Below are 15,560 nucleotides of genomic sequence, written 5' to 3'. Positions count from 1 at the left end.
CTCCAGCATTGCCGGGTGTGGGACCTCGGTCAAGGCACCTACCTCCTAGCACCGCCATGAAATGGGACTAATAATCCAGCCTTGCGGATCAGCCTGTGGACCCCGGGCCTTGTTGGCAGTGCAGGTGGCCCAGGGCCTGGCACACAGTAGGGCAACACGCTCCTTGAGGTCTGGACAGAGGGACAAGCAGAGGTGGACCGTGAATGGGTCACAACCAGTCCTGCGTAGAGAGGTGATGTGGGTGGGAACAACTCCAGGAAAGGTGTGGCGCGGTCGCCAAGCGGGCACTTCCTATCCTGATGTTCCCTGGCCGTGTCCAGAGAGGGAGGGCAGGACTCAGCACTGGAGGAGCTGCACTGGGGCGCCCGTGGGCTGGGCCAAGCTCCCCTCACTGATGCTCCTGGGGCTTGTTTACTGCTGGGAAACAACACAGATCTGCTGCTGCCTGGGGCAGTGTGAGGTATAATTAACTGGGTGGAGACCAACACCTCATCCCTGGGTTGTGTTTCTGATGTCTGCTGGCAAAGGCCCTGAACTTGGGGCTGGTGTCTGGGGGCGGGTGTCAGTGACTCAGCTGTGGGGTGGATGTGAGCAAGGCAGAGGCTCCCACAGGCCCACCTGCACGGCACCTGTCGGGGGGCTGGGAGGGGATGGGAGGGAAAGTCCAAGTCTGGCCCTGCAACAGGAGGCAGCTGTCTGCAGTACAGACCCCAGGGCCTGGTCCCCCACGCCAGGATGGTGCCTGTTCCCCTTACTCTGGGGCTGCTGCTCCCTAGTTAACCTTGTCGCAGGGAACTCTCAAGGGCGAGAGGAACTCATGGTCACTAGGCATGCCCTGCCTGCTGGGCACCGTGCCAGGGGATGCACTGGGAGGCGATGGGAATGCTGTTCCTGGGGTGCGAGGGTGCACTGGGCTCCAGGGCTGTGCCCGGCCCAGCACCACTAGCCTCCATCTGGACCACGGGCTCTCAGGCTCCCGAGGTGGAAGGGCACTGGCTGAGGCCTGGCCTGTACAATGGGCACCGTCTCAGGCTGGGCCTTGTGGTAGGCTCAGAGGCTAGGCTTCCTTCTGGTCTCCGCAAAGGCCCCCATTGTGCCTGCCCCCCAACACCACCTGGCATCTGCTCACTGGGTGGAGGGAGGAGGAATTCCCCAAGGCCACACAACCAACTGGTGGCAAGTCAGACTAGAATGGGTATGACTGATTCTTAGCAAAATGGAAAGGGTACCAGGGGCTTTCGAGACCTTCTGTCCTGCCCCCAGCTGGCCGCCCAACCAGTGAGGGCCCTTCTTCTCATATCAGGGCCCTCACGAGCACTCTGGCTCCAGGGCTGGGGGCCGCACAGCGCAAATGCTTAAAGAAATAAAGATGGTTCCTGACAGCTGTATCTCCCATCAGTTAAGTAACATGGAGTCAGGACAAACAGAACCACCAGGCCTGTGTGGTGACTCCCAGGCAGGAGCTCACACTACCGCCTGGGCAGACAAAGGCACTGGCCACAGGCATGGGGAGGGTCTCAGCCACCCCACCCAGTCACACCACAGATGGGCCAAAATGAAAGTTGCCTGTGGTTCTGAGTGCCAGGAGGGGGCAGAACAGTGGCTGGTAGGAGGGAACGTGGCCCGGCTCTGCAGAACCATCTGGCAATGCGTGGAGGACCTGTGACCCGGCCTCCAATCCTAGAGACTTTCACAGGGGAGGAAGGAGACTGGGGAAGGCAGCGCTTTTGTACTGGTGGAGAACTGGGCCACCTACCCACTGGGAAGAGGGCAGGTAGGGGAGCTGTGGGACAGTCAGACAGCAGAGCACTACACAGCTGCGACCAAGAAGGAGTGAGCACGTCCACAGGTACCAACAGCCGACCCAGGCCACATAGAAAGGGGCCCATGTGGCAATCAGGGAAGGCCATACCATATGTCAGGTGACCCCGCTTGAGCCAGGGCAGCCCTGGAGCCTCTGGAGGCCCTGGCCAGGCAAGAGCTAAGGTTCCCCCCAACCCCACTCCAGCCATATCCCTTCTGGTACCAGCACTACCATCCTGAAGCACCACTGGGATCCACAGACAAGCCCCAAGGCCCTGTGCAGGCTGATTTCCAGTCCTAAGGATGAGTTGTGTGATGTCCCAAGTGTGTGTTAATGACTTCTGTCTCCCTGTCATGACCACCCTGCCTAGGGTCAGCCCCGTGCCCTGTGTGGGGTCGAGTAAGAGGCAGAGTAGCCAAAAGCTAAGCCTGCCTGAGCTGAAAGTCTGCACTCTTCTCGGTGACCCTAGGTCCCGGGGACCTGCCCCCAGATGCTACCAGCCACGGATTGCTTGCCTGTGTCACAGGCAGATCCCACGTGGGTGGGAGTGGCTGTGGAGGAGGCACTGAAGCAGGGCAGCCAAGCTGCTGCAAGCTAGCACCTCCCCTACACACCCTCAAACTTAGGCCACAGCCGTTGCCAGCCTGCACAGCCTCAGAAACAGGAAGCAGGTGGGCCCATGGCTCCCTTTACTTCTTTCACAGTGGCTGGAAACTGGGTTGAAATAAGAAAAAAACCCTGCTTGCTAAAATAAGCAAACATTTTGGGGAAGGAGGGAGAGCCATCTCTAGCTTGGTTACTATGGGAACGTTTCTGCATCAACTACAATAAGGAGAGAAGTTCTCCCTGGCCAGAGCAGCCCAGCTCCGACGGCCCACCTGCCCAGAAGTGTGCATACCTGCACAGGAAGCCACGGAAACTTCTGAGCACTCAGAGATGAGCCCTCAGCTTCCATGGTATGCTTGGTGCCTGCTTTCTGCCCCAGGGAGGGACAGCGCTCTGGCTCCCACTCAGGGCTGGCACTGGCTCAGGAGGGCTCCTATGTCCCCAGGCCCAACCCTGGCCTCACTGCCTCCTGCTCCAGCCCTCCATGTCTTCCCAGCCCTCCCCCCACCCCACCAATGCTGTGAACTGTGAAAGGACAGGCATCAAGGCCTAGGCCAGGCCCAGCCAGGGCAGAAAAGACCACAAGACCTCAACCAATGACATTCGACAATTCTGGCTCTGTTTTGGCAAAGACAAGACTACGCTGCCTGGTGGGAGAGGGCTGGGGTAATGGAGCCTTCAGCTGAGGCTCTGGCTTGCCCTGGAGTATGAGCCCCAGCCCCGAGCTCCAACCTGCTTGGCAGACAGCCCACAAGCAAGGATTTTCCTGGGCAGAGGAAAGGGGTGGCTGGGAACTGTTCCCTCTCAGTCAAGTTGGGAACAATGGGACTGGAGATGGACCAAGTTCATCTCTCTCTCTCTCTCTCTCTCTCTCTCACATGTTTGTCCAACCACACTGCTGGGCCCTGTCACATGCCACATCTCTGCTGCTGCAGGGCCCTAGTCCACTGTGGGCCAGGCCCTGTGTGCGAGGAGCTCCAGTCAAGAAAGCTAACTGGAGCCCCAGGTCACACTCAGCCACCCTTCAGCACCCATCCCTCCCGCTCCCCAAGAAGGCTCAGCCAGCACTGCCTCAGGCGTGGTCCAGCCTTGAGGAGCTCCCGCAAGGGTGCCTCTAACCCTGGCCTCCCTCTCTTGCCCCTTCCTGGCTGAGCAGCACCCATCCTCCCCGTGAGAGCCCTGCCTCCAGCCCACCCAGACTCCTCGAGGATTTCCCCATCTCTCCCCCAGGTCCCGTAGCATCCTACAGGGGCCCAGTACGAAGGGACATGCATGTGGGCTCTGCTGCAAGCCTTCGAGCATCCTATGCAGGGACCTCCCAGCGGCCAGCACGGGCTGGACCAGGAGAACATGCCTGGAGACCATGTATTAAGGGAGAAGACACGACTATAAACAATCCACAAATGCTCAGTGAGCACCTCCTCTGGCCCACGCCAGGACAGGCCAGGGACTCAAAGAAGAACGCGGGGATAGCACAAAGACACTTGCCTAAGGAGGGTGCCTACAGCTTGCCTGTGAGCACAAAGACTGGCCCCATGGATGTTCTGACCCAAGGAGACTGTGGCCCGCGTACAACACAACCCTGGAGGCAGCTGCAAAGAGCAAGATGGCCTATACTTCTCACAGGGAAACTCGCCAAGATTTAGTGTCAGAGAAAAAAAGCAAGTTGCTGAAAAGTACCCCTTCGCACACACATTTTTTAAAGCTGCATGACAAATCTGTCTGATTTTGTACACACACAACTGAGAAAAAAACCAAACAGCCCAGCCACTCATGGAAGTCCCTCTGAGAAGGGCATGGTGCCTGGGGGGGGGGGGGGGGGAAGCAAACCATGGGGTCCGAGCTCTATTATGAACTATTTACAGTGACAAGGCGACACAATTTTCAAAAATTGTCACTGAAAAATAACAGGGGGGTCCCCTAGCCTGGGCCCTGAGGATGACGGGGGGTGGAAGGGGGGGCACCCAGACCGCCCCTTGGGTTTGTGATGCCAAAGCTGGGCAGCCTGGTGGCCCAGGACAGTGGGGGCTTAGTGGGATGGCAGTTAGGGTGGCCGATGACCCTGCCTCCCCCTCCCTGCACCGCCTCACAAGGGCTGCCCCGCGCCCCAGGCCTCTGCCCTCACTCAGGCGGTAAACCCCAGTGCTCATGAGAAGGGAGAAGAACCAGCCTGCTCCTCCTGACCTCCTGCCTCAGCGGTCAGAGACGCGGCCCCATCACAGCAGTCAGCTGTCTCCTGCTCCATAAACGTGGTCGCAAACAGCTTCCTCACACTTGGTAAAATCTGCTGGACAAACTCATGTGCTGAGAGCCCCAAGGGTCCTACTTTCTGATGTGCTGGGTGTAGCCCTGGCTGGAGGCCATCTCCACTCTGGAGGTCCACCTCGAGGAGTGGCAAGGACAGGGTGGAGTGGGTCGGCAAGGGCCATCCTGTCACCAACCAGCGGGGAGCGCCTCTCCCTCTGTGACTTTATAAATGGGGCCACGAGTGTCTGTCTGGGCTCTGCCCAGAGGTGAACCTTTCAGGCTCAAGGAGCATGAGCAGCCCCAGGCCACCTCCAAAGAGAAGAGCTGAGAAAGCAGAGTGGCCAGGACTCAGGCTGGGCGAGGGCCCAAGGGTGGTAAAAGCACTGGGTCTCTGGGAAGCACAGAGGAGCAAACAGCTGACCTGGAGGAGGCAAAGCACTGAAAACATCAGTCCCGGCTGAGTGGCCTGGGTCTACAGGGGCTTCCCACTGTGGGGGAGAAGTTGCCCATGTGCCAGGCCCACCCGGGGCTCTGCTGGTCTTCTCTCCCATAGGCACAGCCTGACTGCCCTTCTACAGGACTCATTTTCCGGGAGGCCCTGGAAACCACAGGAGGAGCTGTGGGAAGCGAGCCCAAAGGAGAAGGGAACTGGAACACCTGGCCTCCAGTTCAGACATGCTCCAGCCGGGCAGGCATGAGGTGTCAGCCTCCTGAACTCTCCCGTTAGGAAGGCTGAGTGCTTCACCAGTGAGGAAGAAAGGGGGTCTCCTTCCCACATCACTGCACAGTGCTTAAGGGCAAAGCACCAACAGCCGGGGAGGGGAGAGGAAGGGAAACTGTTTTCTTGAGCACCTACCACGTGCCATACCACGAGTTAGGGCCATTACCGCATTATCTAACTTGATCACTGCAATTACTCTTCGAAGCAGGTAACAGGAGCCTGTTTTATCAGGGAAATAACTGACTCAGGAGCTCACTGAATGTAAGCCACCTGCCTGGTTCTAACTTTAGTTTAAGCAACTGCAGAGAAAAAAGTCCACAAAACACTGACAAAGGGCCCATCTCATTCATATGTGAAGAGTTCTTATAACTCAGTAAGGACCAACAATGCAATAGGAAAATGAACATGAGTAGAAACTGCACAGAAGAGAAATTAAAACTGCTAACATATCACAGTCAATGCCGCTCATAATGAATGAAACAATTGTATTTTTCGCCTAGTGAAGAACAAATAGGAGACAGTTCAATAACACAGAGTGTTGATGACGTCTGAGAAAATGAGCCTAAGGTTGGGCGTGTGGGCTGGCTCTCTGAAGGGTAGTATCTACTAAAACTTTAAAGGCACCCCAAACCCTTTGACCCAGGAACTGTTTCTAGGAATTCATCCTATGAATGGACTCCCGAATATGCACAAAGATGTATATTTGTACGAAGCATTGTTTGTGGTAACAAAAGACCGGAAACAATCAATAGGGGATGGGTAGGTAAATTGTGGGACATCCATATGTTGGGAGTACTATGCAGCTATAAAAAAAGAAGCAAGTTCTAAAACACTTTGCAAGATATACTCTAAAGTGGGGAGAAAAAGCAAGGAGCAGAAGCATGTGTACTTTGTCCTTTGAGTACATCTCTGTGCACTGGCTTATAAATGGGCAGACACCCTCTGGGAGGACACACACAGGACAGAGACCAGTGGCTGCTACAGGGCAGTGGCTGCGGCCTGGGCATCTGGGTGGGAGGGAGCTTCTCTTTCACTACAAACTCCTTGGTACAACTTGGTACTGTGCAGACTGATCACAGATTACATCTACTATTTGTCTATAAAATACCCACAGAGAGAGGGGTGGCAGACACAGGGCTGCCCTGCAGAAGCTCAGCCTGTGAGAGGAGAAGAACTATGGACCCAGACACCCCACCACCTGGCTGGCTCTCAGTGGGGACCTTACCTTGCCCATATGCCTCCAGAACCAGCCTCCATCACACCCCTCCAGACCTAAGACCTGTCTTTCTCGGCTCCTGTTCAGGTCAACCCTGCCCTTCAGTTTCTCTACATGTAACAAGGAATCAGGGAAAATACAGAAGAAACCAAAGCTCAGAGGGTCCATGTGACTTGCCAAAGCCACCCAGCTGGGGGCTGGCTGTGCTGAGAGAGATGGTGGAAGACGGGTGACAACTTGGCAGTGGAACAGAGTGAGGAGGGGCCATCTGTCTCTGTGCAGGGCAGAGTGAATGAGGGAGGCCTGGGCCCAGGTGGGGCAGATGTGGGCCCTCGGCGCCTCAAGGATGGGGGGCAGACAGGCCGCGGTGCTGGGCCATGTCCTGCCTGAGGCGTGGGTCTCCACCTGCACGGAATGTGAGGAGTAGAAGGGCACTAAAAGCCCAGCACTGGCCAAACTTGTTGTTTTTAAGCAGCAGACCTGGCTTCAGTCAGAATCTCCAGGTGCCCCAGACCACACGGAGGGCACACAGAGCTGCTCTAGGGAAGCAGGGCTGGGGGCGTGCAGCCCCTCTCACTACTGCCTGCCATGGCTCCAGAATACCTGGGGCTCCAGAGAACACACCGAGCTTGTCCATGCCTCTCCTCAAAGATGGGCAAACTGGTGCCCAGATGCGGCAGCGACATGCCAGAAGTCACTCGGCAAGCACGGCCCCACTCCCGAGACTGGCGCACTCTCGACTGCGCCACCCTGCCTGCCCTCTGAGGATGCCGCAAACCCGTGGTCCTGGGAACGCCCACACAGGGGTCCATTCGCACGCCTTTGGTGAAAAGCAGTGGCAGCAAGCAGCCTCGGAAATCAACAAGGCAAAGTACTCACGTTGAAGAAATTGGTCTTGTTCCTCTCGCAGAAGAGCCCCTGTGCCGGCATGTGCTGCAGTTGTTGCCAAGGGATACTGCTGCCTAGCAACACATCGCGGGCCCACTGGAGGTTCTGGGGAAACAAGAAATAGGTTGGAAGTGAGTGTGTGGGCAGCTCACGGCGCCCACGGGGAAGGCAGGCAGTCCCCTCCTTCCTGGCTTCACTGGCAAAGCGGCTCCTGCCGACATCGATCCCGCAGCTCTGCCTGCTGGCTTTGATCATCTGGCTGTGGGGTGCATTTCTGGAACTGATTTATTGCCTGCAACAGCTGACTCAGGACAGCGTGGCCTCAGACTGCCCAAGGAGGGCATAGACAGGGACCCCTCACCCTGACCAACTATGCAAAGCTGCTGCATGGATCCAGCACCCCACCTTCTGTTGGGGGACCCCAGCTAGCCCAAATGGTCAGTTCTGACTTGTTACGATGTCAGCAGTTGTCCTCCTTATCATGGGCAGCAACACAGCCACCTTAGGTTCAGACCCAATGGGGCACTGCAGGAAGCCAGGGGCCTGCATGCTTTTTGGGGATGGGGCTCTGTCCAAGTGCTCAGGCTGGTGTTCTCTGGGCAATGGTGCCTCTTGGTGGAACCTGGTGGGGTGGTAATGAGAGCCTGCTGACTCAGGCGGGACTCGGGGGCAGGGTGAGGCTGGGCATGGGCCTGGCTGCCTTGGCCTTCTCTGGAAGCTTCTCATGGATCCAGAGCAGCCTTTTTCCCACCAGCTGCCTGGCTGGCCACCTTCCCCTCTAAGGTCTTTACCATGGTGGCTCCCATGGCCAGGCCCAGTGCTAAGGGCCCTGCATGCATCCCACCTTGGGACAATGTTGTCCTATAGGGAGAGGCCTGCGTGGCAGAGCTGGACCTGGCACTCAGGACTGCACAATGCCAGACCCTTTTCTCCATAGTACCCTCCTCCCCAGCCATTCAGTCCTCCCCCCACCCTCCCATTCACCGCCCAAGTCCCTTCCTTGCCTTCCCACCCCTTGGGCTGGGCCTTCATCACCTCACATCCCAACTACTGTGAACGCCCTCTCACTTCGCAGCCTGAGAGCCTGTCCCACCTGCTCCCACTGTTCACTACTGGTCAGGCTGAACTTCTGAAATAGTTCCCTTCGTCACAACTTTAGGCAAAAGTGCAAACCTCAGCTCCCTGGCTTATTGGTGGGGGGGCCCCACTGGTCTGCTTCTGAGCCTCTGCTCCCACCTCTGCACAGACAGTCATGCCACAGAGGCTTCTGTGGGGCTGAGGGCTGCTCCATACCCAGGACGGGGTGGGACCCTGCAGCTGGGTGGCAGTGGGGCACACAGGAACGAGGGTCCATCTGGCATAGGGACAGGTGAGCTTTAAAGCACGCATTTCCTGGATGACACACTCACAGAAGACAAAGCTGGCTCTTGGGAAGCCCGAAGGAGAACATCATCTCCTAGGGGAAGCCTGGATGATTAAGCCTGGCATCAATTCCAAGGCTAATTTCTACAGGGACATGGCCTGGCTCTAGGAGTGGCTGAAGGCTGAGGCCCCTTAAAGGCGAGGCTGCCCTGGCCTAAGTAAGCACGCTCAACGTGGGGCTAGGGCCAGGGGGTTCATGGATAGCCCAGAGCACCAGGGGAACAGGGACAGCCCCAGGTGTGTACAAGAGGGCACGTGCTGTCCACGCCCCTCTCCATGGTTGACCCTTCTGGCACCGCACTCAGGCGGCTTGCTTTCTTGCTCAGAGCCCGCCCACAGAGGGAAGGCCCTGAGCAGGAGTCACACCAAGGGCTATATGGGGGCCCCTCTCGCTGAGTCTCAGTGGCTGTCAGGAGTGACAGCTGCAGCTGCAGTCTGTTGAGACTTTTTTTTTCCAGGACTCACAGGCTTTTCTAGGGCCTCAGAGATCCATGCCGAAGCTGTTCACAGTCAGTGATGGGGGCTTCCTGTCCACTGAGGCACCCTTCTCTGACCCTACGTCGGGGAGACAGAAGCAGGCAGAGGAGAGGGGCTACCTGGGTATCAAGAGTCCTCGATCCTCAACCAGGCCCCTGCTCAGGAGCACGGGGCTACTCTGCTCCGCACTCCGGAATCAGAGTGAACTACCCAGTCCCAGCCTTCAACTTTTGAGCTCTGTGTCAGCAGGATCAACTTGCAGTTCACATTCAAATGCCCTAGCAGGGCCCAGCGGTCTGGCTCAGAGACCCTGCCTCCCAGACCAGTCCATTAAGCCGCCTCCTGAGGCCAATGACAAGTCCCAGCCCAGTGCTTTCTGACCCTCACCTGTACCCCTGCCCCACAGCCTGGGGAGGGAGGGCTGGCCTTGGAGAAACAGTACAAAGTGGAGAAACAAGGTCGGTCGGGAGCGCTTCATTACAAGGAATAAAATCCAACTCAGATTAACTCAAGTGGGCTCCTGAGTGCCCTGGGACTTGGGGGGGGGGGGGGGCAGGGTCCAAAGAGAAGGTAAAGCCTCAGGCTTCAGATAGTTTCAGGAGAAAGGCTCATGACTGCATCAGTGCTCAGCCATGACCTCTCAGGTTCAGGGTCACTTGGTTCAAAATCTGGTCTGAGGGAGATTTGAGAGGCTGGGCCTGGGCACATGTCTCCTGCCAGTCTCATCAGCCACGGGTGGAACCTCACCCATGGAAAGGAGCACAGGACAGGAGACCACTACCTGTACTTTGAATACGATAGGTGAGCCTACCCACCCATGACCATGGGGCTAGGGTGCAAAGGAGACCCCCCTCAGGTCCAGCCTGAGTCGGTCAGGGAGGCTTCTGGAGGAGGTGACACCTGAGCTATGGTTTGCATAAGGCTGTCAAGGGGCTGACGGGCTCACTGAGGCAAGAGCCTGGACAAGCAAGGCGGCCAGAGGAGGCAGAGACGAGACGCGGCCAACCACCAGGCCAGTGGGGCGGCTGCGAAGCAGGGGAGGGCATGGGCACAGGACTGCCCAGGGACCAGAGCCCGTGCAGGTCCCAGGCAATCTCTCCTCCAGCTGAGTGGCCCCAGGAGACCCAGGGCATAGGCCTGGCTTGTACTGCACAGAAGGCCTGAGAGAAGTTACCTCAGAGCTATGACCCTAAAGCCTTTTCTGGGGCTCCTTGGGGACTGGTGGGAAGTGTCCGGGCAACCCCTTTAAGTAACAGCATTGTTTTTGGGGAGGGGTGGGAAAACAAGTCTTGAAGAAGCATCTCCAGTCACCGTTTTCTTAAGAATACCAAGAAAATAAAACCCAACAGATTTCCTTCCGGCTGGGCACAGCATGGAGGCTGGGGAAAGTTGGGGGTGGGGGGACACCTTGGTCCAGGCCCCAAGGCTATAGGACAGGAAGGTACAGCCCTCTGTGGCTTCTGTTTCTGCCACCACTCTACAGTTTCTCCAATGACATCAGCACTAAGACTACCCTCCTGCCGGACAGTCAGCAAAAGCATGGAGGCCCAGGGAGGGAGAAGGCACTGGGAGAGGTTCCAGGGCTCTCAGAGACCCGAAAACCAGGTACTTGAGGAGTTAGGAAGCACCGGCCTGCCAAACCCAACCAGGATCAGCAATTAGCCTCCTGCAGACTCGGCCGCTGCACATCAGCAGGGAGTGTGGCTCCCCAGCTGTCTCCCAGGCCCACCAGAGAAAGAGCTGGTCGATAACTAAGGCACAAAGTGTCCAGACGGCCCTTCATGTCTGAGGCCCCAGACAGGAGCTGACAGGAACTGGGCTGGGAGGCGAGATGAGGGGCAGGGAGAGCTGACCCGCACAATGCACCCTTCTAGCAATGAAGAAACTGAGGCTCAGACAGGTTCCAGAACTGGCCCAAGGTGCCATAGCCAAGAAGTGGCATAGCCAGACTGGCCTTCCAGTCTAGGCCAGAGGGACTCGGAGGCTGGGTTCTTCCCCTGTCCCCCACAGGGTGAGCCAGTCACTTTACAAACCTGCCCGGTCAACTGTTGTGTGCTTGGCACTGAGCCGGCCACCGGGGCAGCTCCCACAGCAGCCCCCTCAGGCCCCGTTGCCCACACCACTGGCCCACAGCCTCTGGCTCATCAACACCTCTAGGAATGGGAGGAACACCACGGGGCGGCATGCCACAGAAAGGCACAGATCTTCCTGGGATACATGGGTCCCCTGAGGCTTGTGCATGGACCCTACTCTGACAGAGGGCAGAACGCACTCAACGCCCTAAAGAGGGGCAGATGGAGAAGGGATCCTGATGAGAGGCATTCCTCTGCTTGAAGGCCTCACCTTCCTCAAAGCGAGGCCCAGCGCCACCCTTTACCCACATGCCAGCTTGTCCCCCCACCCCCACCCCGTGCTCAGCCCTCGCCACACTTGCCTCGGCTCCACCTTGGTCCCTGTGGGTTTCTTGGTCTGGCACTGTCTCTCACCCCACCTCCACGGCCCCATGGCCATCTTACACAGCCTCTGCCACTGACTCGCTGACAGCTTTGCTGTCTGCCCCTACTTGTCTGTCAGCCCCATGAGGGCAGGGATGAGCTCTGACTTCCTTACTGACACCTCCTCAGGGGCCAGACCAGTATGAGGCCCAAAGAAGGAGGAGACAAATATTTGGGGAAAGAATGAAAGGAAAACAGGTAGCTTGTAGAAAACTGTCAGCCTGACAGGCCAAAGGGACAGTTGAGGCCCAGAGGTAGGAAGGGGCCATAGTATATAGGGGGATAGGGGGACCCCGGGCACTGGAGAGGGGAGTGCTGCGGAGCAGAGCTGCTGCGCTGGGGCTCTTTTATTCGAGGGAGCTGTAGGGCTCATGTGCTGGGGCAGGCTACAGCATGAGGTCTGTCTTTAATAAAACACCCCTTACTATTCTCTAGAACAACTACTCAGAAGCCCGAGGTCTGCCGCGCAGGTCTCCACAGGGGCAGCGTGTACACGCTGCCTCAGTGTGTTTTCACTCTCCATCCCGCTGTGCACACTCGAGGGCAGAGCCTTCACTATGCACACCTCTATCCTCAGCACCTCCAACGGCCTCGCACACAACCACCGCTCTGCAGCCAGCTGCTGAGGGAATGAATGAACCACCTGCAGGAAAGCACAGGAACCACGCTGGAGGGAATATACTAAAACACAAGCAGTTCTGCCATGTCATGGGTTGTGGGACAACGAGGTGGTGGTAGTTTCACTCATCTTTCCAAACTTGAACAGTAATATCTGTAATGGATGCTGCTGGCAGAGTGCTCAACCCATTTCAACAGCTGGAATCCACATCTCTCTGTGGAGAGAGGACCAGGAAAACAGCCAGCCCTCATGGGGGCCATCTGCCCCACCTCTTCTGGCCCCTGAAGGCACAGCAGGCTTCAAACCACGTGGCAAACAGATTTTGAAGTGCACAGTCAAGATTGGTAAGTTGAGAAATACACGGAGTTTTCACTTTGCAAACCACATAAAAGCCTGCCGAGAACCGGACGGCTGGGATCTGCAGGGGCCCAGGGCTTCCTTGTGGGGGGCTGAGGTATGGCATCCTTTTGCAGTGGGGCCATTTCTGTGTGCACAGAAAGGGTGCAGGGGCTGAAGAAGGCAGCAACACCCTGCTCTGTGGCCAGCACGCCCCCGTGACACTTAGTTCCACTATGTGACAGAATGCAAAGTTCACATCTGTCCCTGGGGTGCTCACTTGCATATATGCAGCAGGAAGGGGATGACTACATCACGGCCTGGAACATCAACTCTGTCACACCCAGTCAGGTGGCGCAGGGTCCTCCTCAGAGGCCGTCTCATTTACCCTGGCTCCACAGGTTCCACACGTGAGCCATGAGCTGATGGCACAGGGACATGGGGATCTGTACAATTAACAGAAGGGCGAGGGGTAGTGGTTCACACCTAGGCTCACTCAGACCAGTACACAAGCCACCTCCGAAGTTGAAGGCCAGCGGCTTCCCCTGGAGATAGCATGGCACAACAAGCCCTCCAAGTAGGAGGCGTCTCTAACTAAACAGTCCTAAACAGACTTGGGGCCTGGGTTCATCTCACACAGGTCCTAGGCTAAGGAAGCGGGTCTGATTGGGCTGGAGCAGCCAGACCGCTACGCCGACACACACCGAATAAGGACGGGTCCTTGCCATCTATCACACAGAGGACGAGCCACAGCAGGGGCTGGGTAACAACGCTTTGTGGCTGCTGCCAGGAACACGCCGGGATGGGGAAAGGGGGCCTGTGGTGGGCCTACAGCGTTGCTCAGTGAGTGGCCTCTGCCCCCGTCTGAGTGGCGAGCACGTGGCTTGCAAGGCAGACTGCTCGTCATCAGGATGCACGTTTCCTGCCTGGTGAGGCAGCATTAACTCACTTGAACCTCACAACAAAACCTACAGAGAAAGTGCCATTATCCCCACTCTACAGCTTAAGAGACTTGTCCCCGGGACTGAAACTGGAAGCTGGCTGTCTGGCTGAGCCTGAGGTTCAGGGAGCCGGCACTCGGGAGGGGAGGCTCAGATTCTAGTATGTGCTCTAGCAAGGGGGACAAGTGGTGGGAGGGGGACACATCCTAAACAGGCTCTGGGAAGGACCAGACCTGGGATCAGGGAGGGCTGACTAGCCCCTTCCCCATCTCACACCCCTCTGTCTCCTGAACAATCCTCACCTGGGTGTCACGTCCTGCTGACAACTTGGGTGCAAGGTGTGTCAGAGCTGTTCCAGCCCAGAGGGGAAAAACTACACTGCAGAAGGTGGGCTTCACCCCACAGCACAGCAAGTGAGGCTCAGGCCGCCCTCCAGTGGGAAGAAAGCCCTCTGACCAAGCGCAAGTTGACTGGAGGTCAAGCGTTGATATGGGCAGTGCTGGGGCCAGATGACATAGGCAGAGCCCCAGCCCAGGGCCTGGAAGTGGGCTGTGCACTGAGCCTCAGGCTGGCAGCCTCTCCCACAGTACAGGCCCTGCTCCTCTTCTTTCCCTCCTCGCTTGGGGGTGCTGAACTGCCCTGGCTTGCTGCCCTGCTCTGGCCACAAGGACCAACAGCAGACCTATTACTGTCTGACTGCCATGCTTGGACATGACCCCCTTGAGGGTGGGTGGGGGTGTATCAGCCTTACTTCTGCTAACTGCCCAGCCTCTGCCACCAGGCCTAGCACACAGTGGGCTTTCAGTGCACATTTGCTAGGTCAGTCCTGATGCAGCCATCAGCTGCTCTGTGGCTTTAGTGAGAAGCTGGGCATCCACCCCACCTGACTATGTAAAGGATCTGAGTCAGATGGCCTCTCTCCTCCGTCTGGAAGGAAAAGCAGAGTAAAGATGCGAGCCTTAGGGGCCCTCACCAGCCTGGCCGCCCCTGGGAGCAGAGTCTAGGACCCACCACATCCTCGCCAAAGGCTGTGAGACAAGCTGCTATCTCCTCTGAGCCTCAGTTCCCTGCCCCCTGCCAGGCAGGCTGCTGTGAGAAGCAACACTGAGGCACTGGCCTAGGCCAGGCTGTCCTGATGCCCCACTGGAATCAGCTTCTCTCTGAAGGTACTGAGTGACCTGCGAGGACCAGAGAGAGCAAAGAATGCGAAGAACACCCCCCATCTCCGAATTGAGGCCGAGCAACAACCACTAGCAAAGCAGGTTTGAGGAGAGGCAGTGACCCAATCATGAGGCCTCCACAGGAAACTGGCTCTGGACAGAACCACCACTGTTCCCAAACCCTGGTGCCCACGCTCTTGCCTTAGGGCTGCCACCAGGGCAGCAGCTCTCATGCACCTCCAGGAACCTGGGAGCAGAGGCTGAATGAAGTCTTTTTGATCCCAGCCATCCTAGTGGGTGTGAAGTAGCATCTGAATGGCTTGGATTCACATTTCCCTGATGGTTAATGGCGAGCATCTTTTCCTGTGCTTATTAGCCATCTGTATATCTTCTTTGGAGAAATGTCTATTCAGACCCTTCTCCCATTTTTAAATTGGGTTGTCTTTTAATTATTGAGTTATAAGAATTCTTCATATATTCTAGATATAAGTCCCTTACCAGATACATGATTTGTAAACATTTCTCCATTCTGTGGATTGTACATTTACTTTATAGTGTCCTTTGAAGAACAAAAGTTTTAAATTTTGATGGTGTCCAGTTTATTTCATTTGGTCACTTGTGCTTTTGG

General features: G+C 56.9%; 1 protein-coding gene across 5 annotated transcripts in view; it reads right to left on the bottom strand.

The window, feature by feature from the left end:
• Positions 1-15,560, bottom strand: part of CABIN1 (calcineurin binding protein 1) — a 145,560-nt gene that overhangs the window by 37,529 nt on the left and 92,471 nt on the right. For all 5 annotated transcript variants that reach the window (XM_074321575.1, XM_019710328.2, XM_074321576.1 and 2 more), the window contains exon 29: positions 7,474-7,587. In XM_074321575.1, the coding sequence (XP_074177676.1) occupies positions 7,474-7,587 (114 nt within the window). The remainder of the gene's footprint in view (positions 1-7,473; positions 7,588-15,560) is intronic.

Source organism: Rhinolophus sinicus, linkage group LG16 (assembly GCF_036562045.2).
Source record: "Rhinolophus sinicus isolate RSC01 linkage group LG16, ASM3656204v1, whole genome shotgun sequence".
NCBI lineage: Eukaryota > Metazoa > Chordata > Mammalia > Chiroptera > Rhinolophidae > Rhinolophus > Rhinolophus sinicus.
This window is presented reverse-complemented; position numbering and strand designations above follow the sequence as displayed.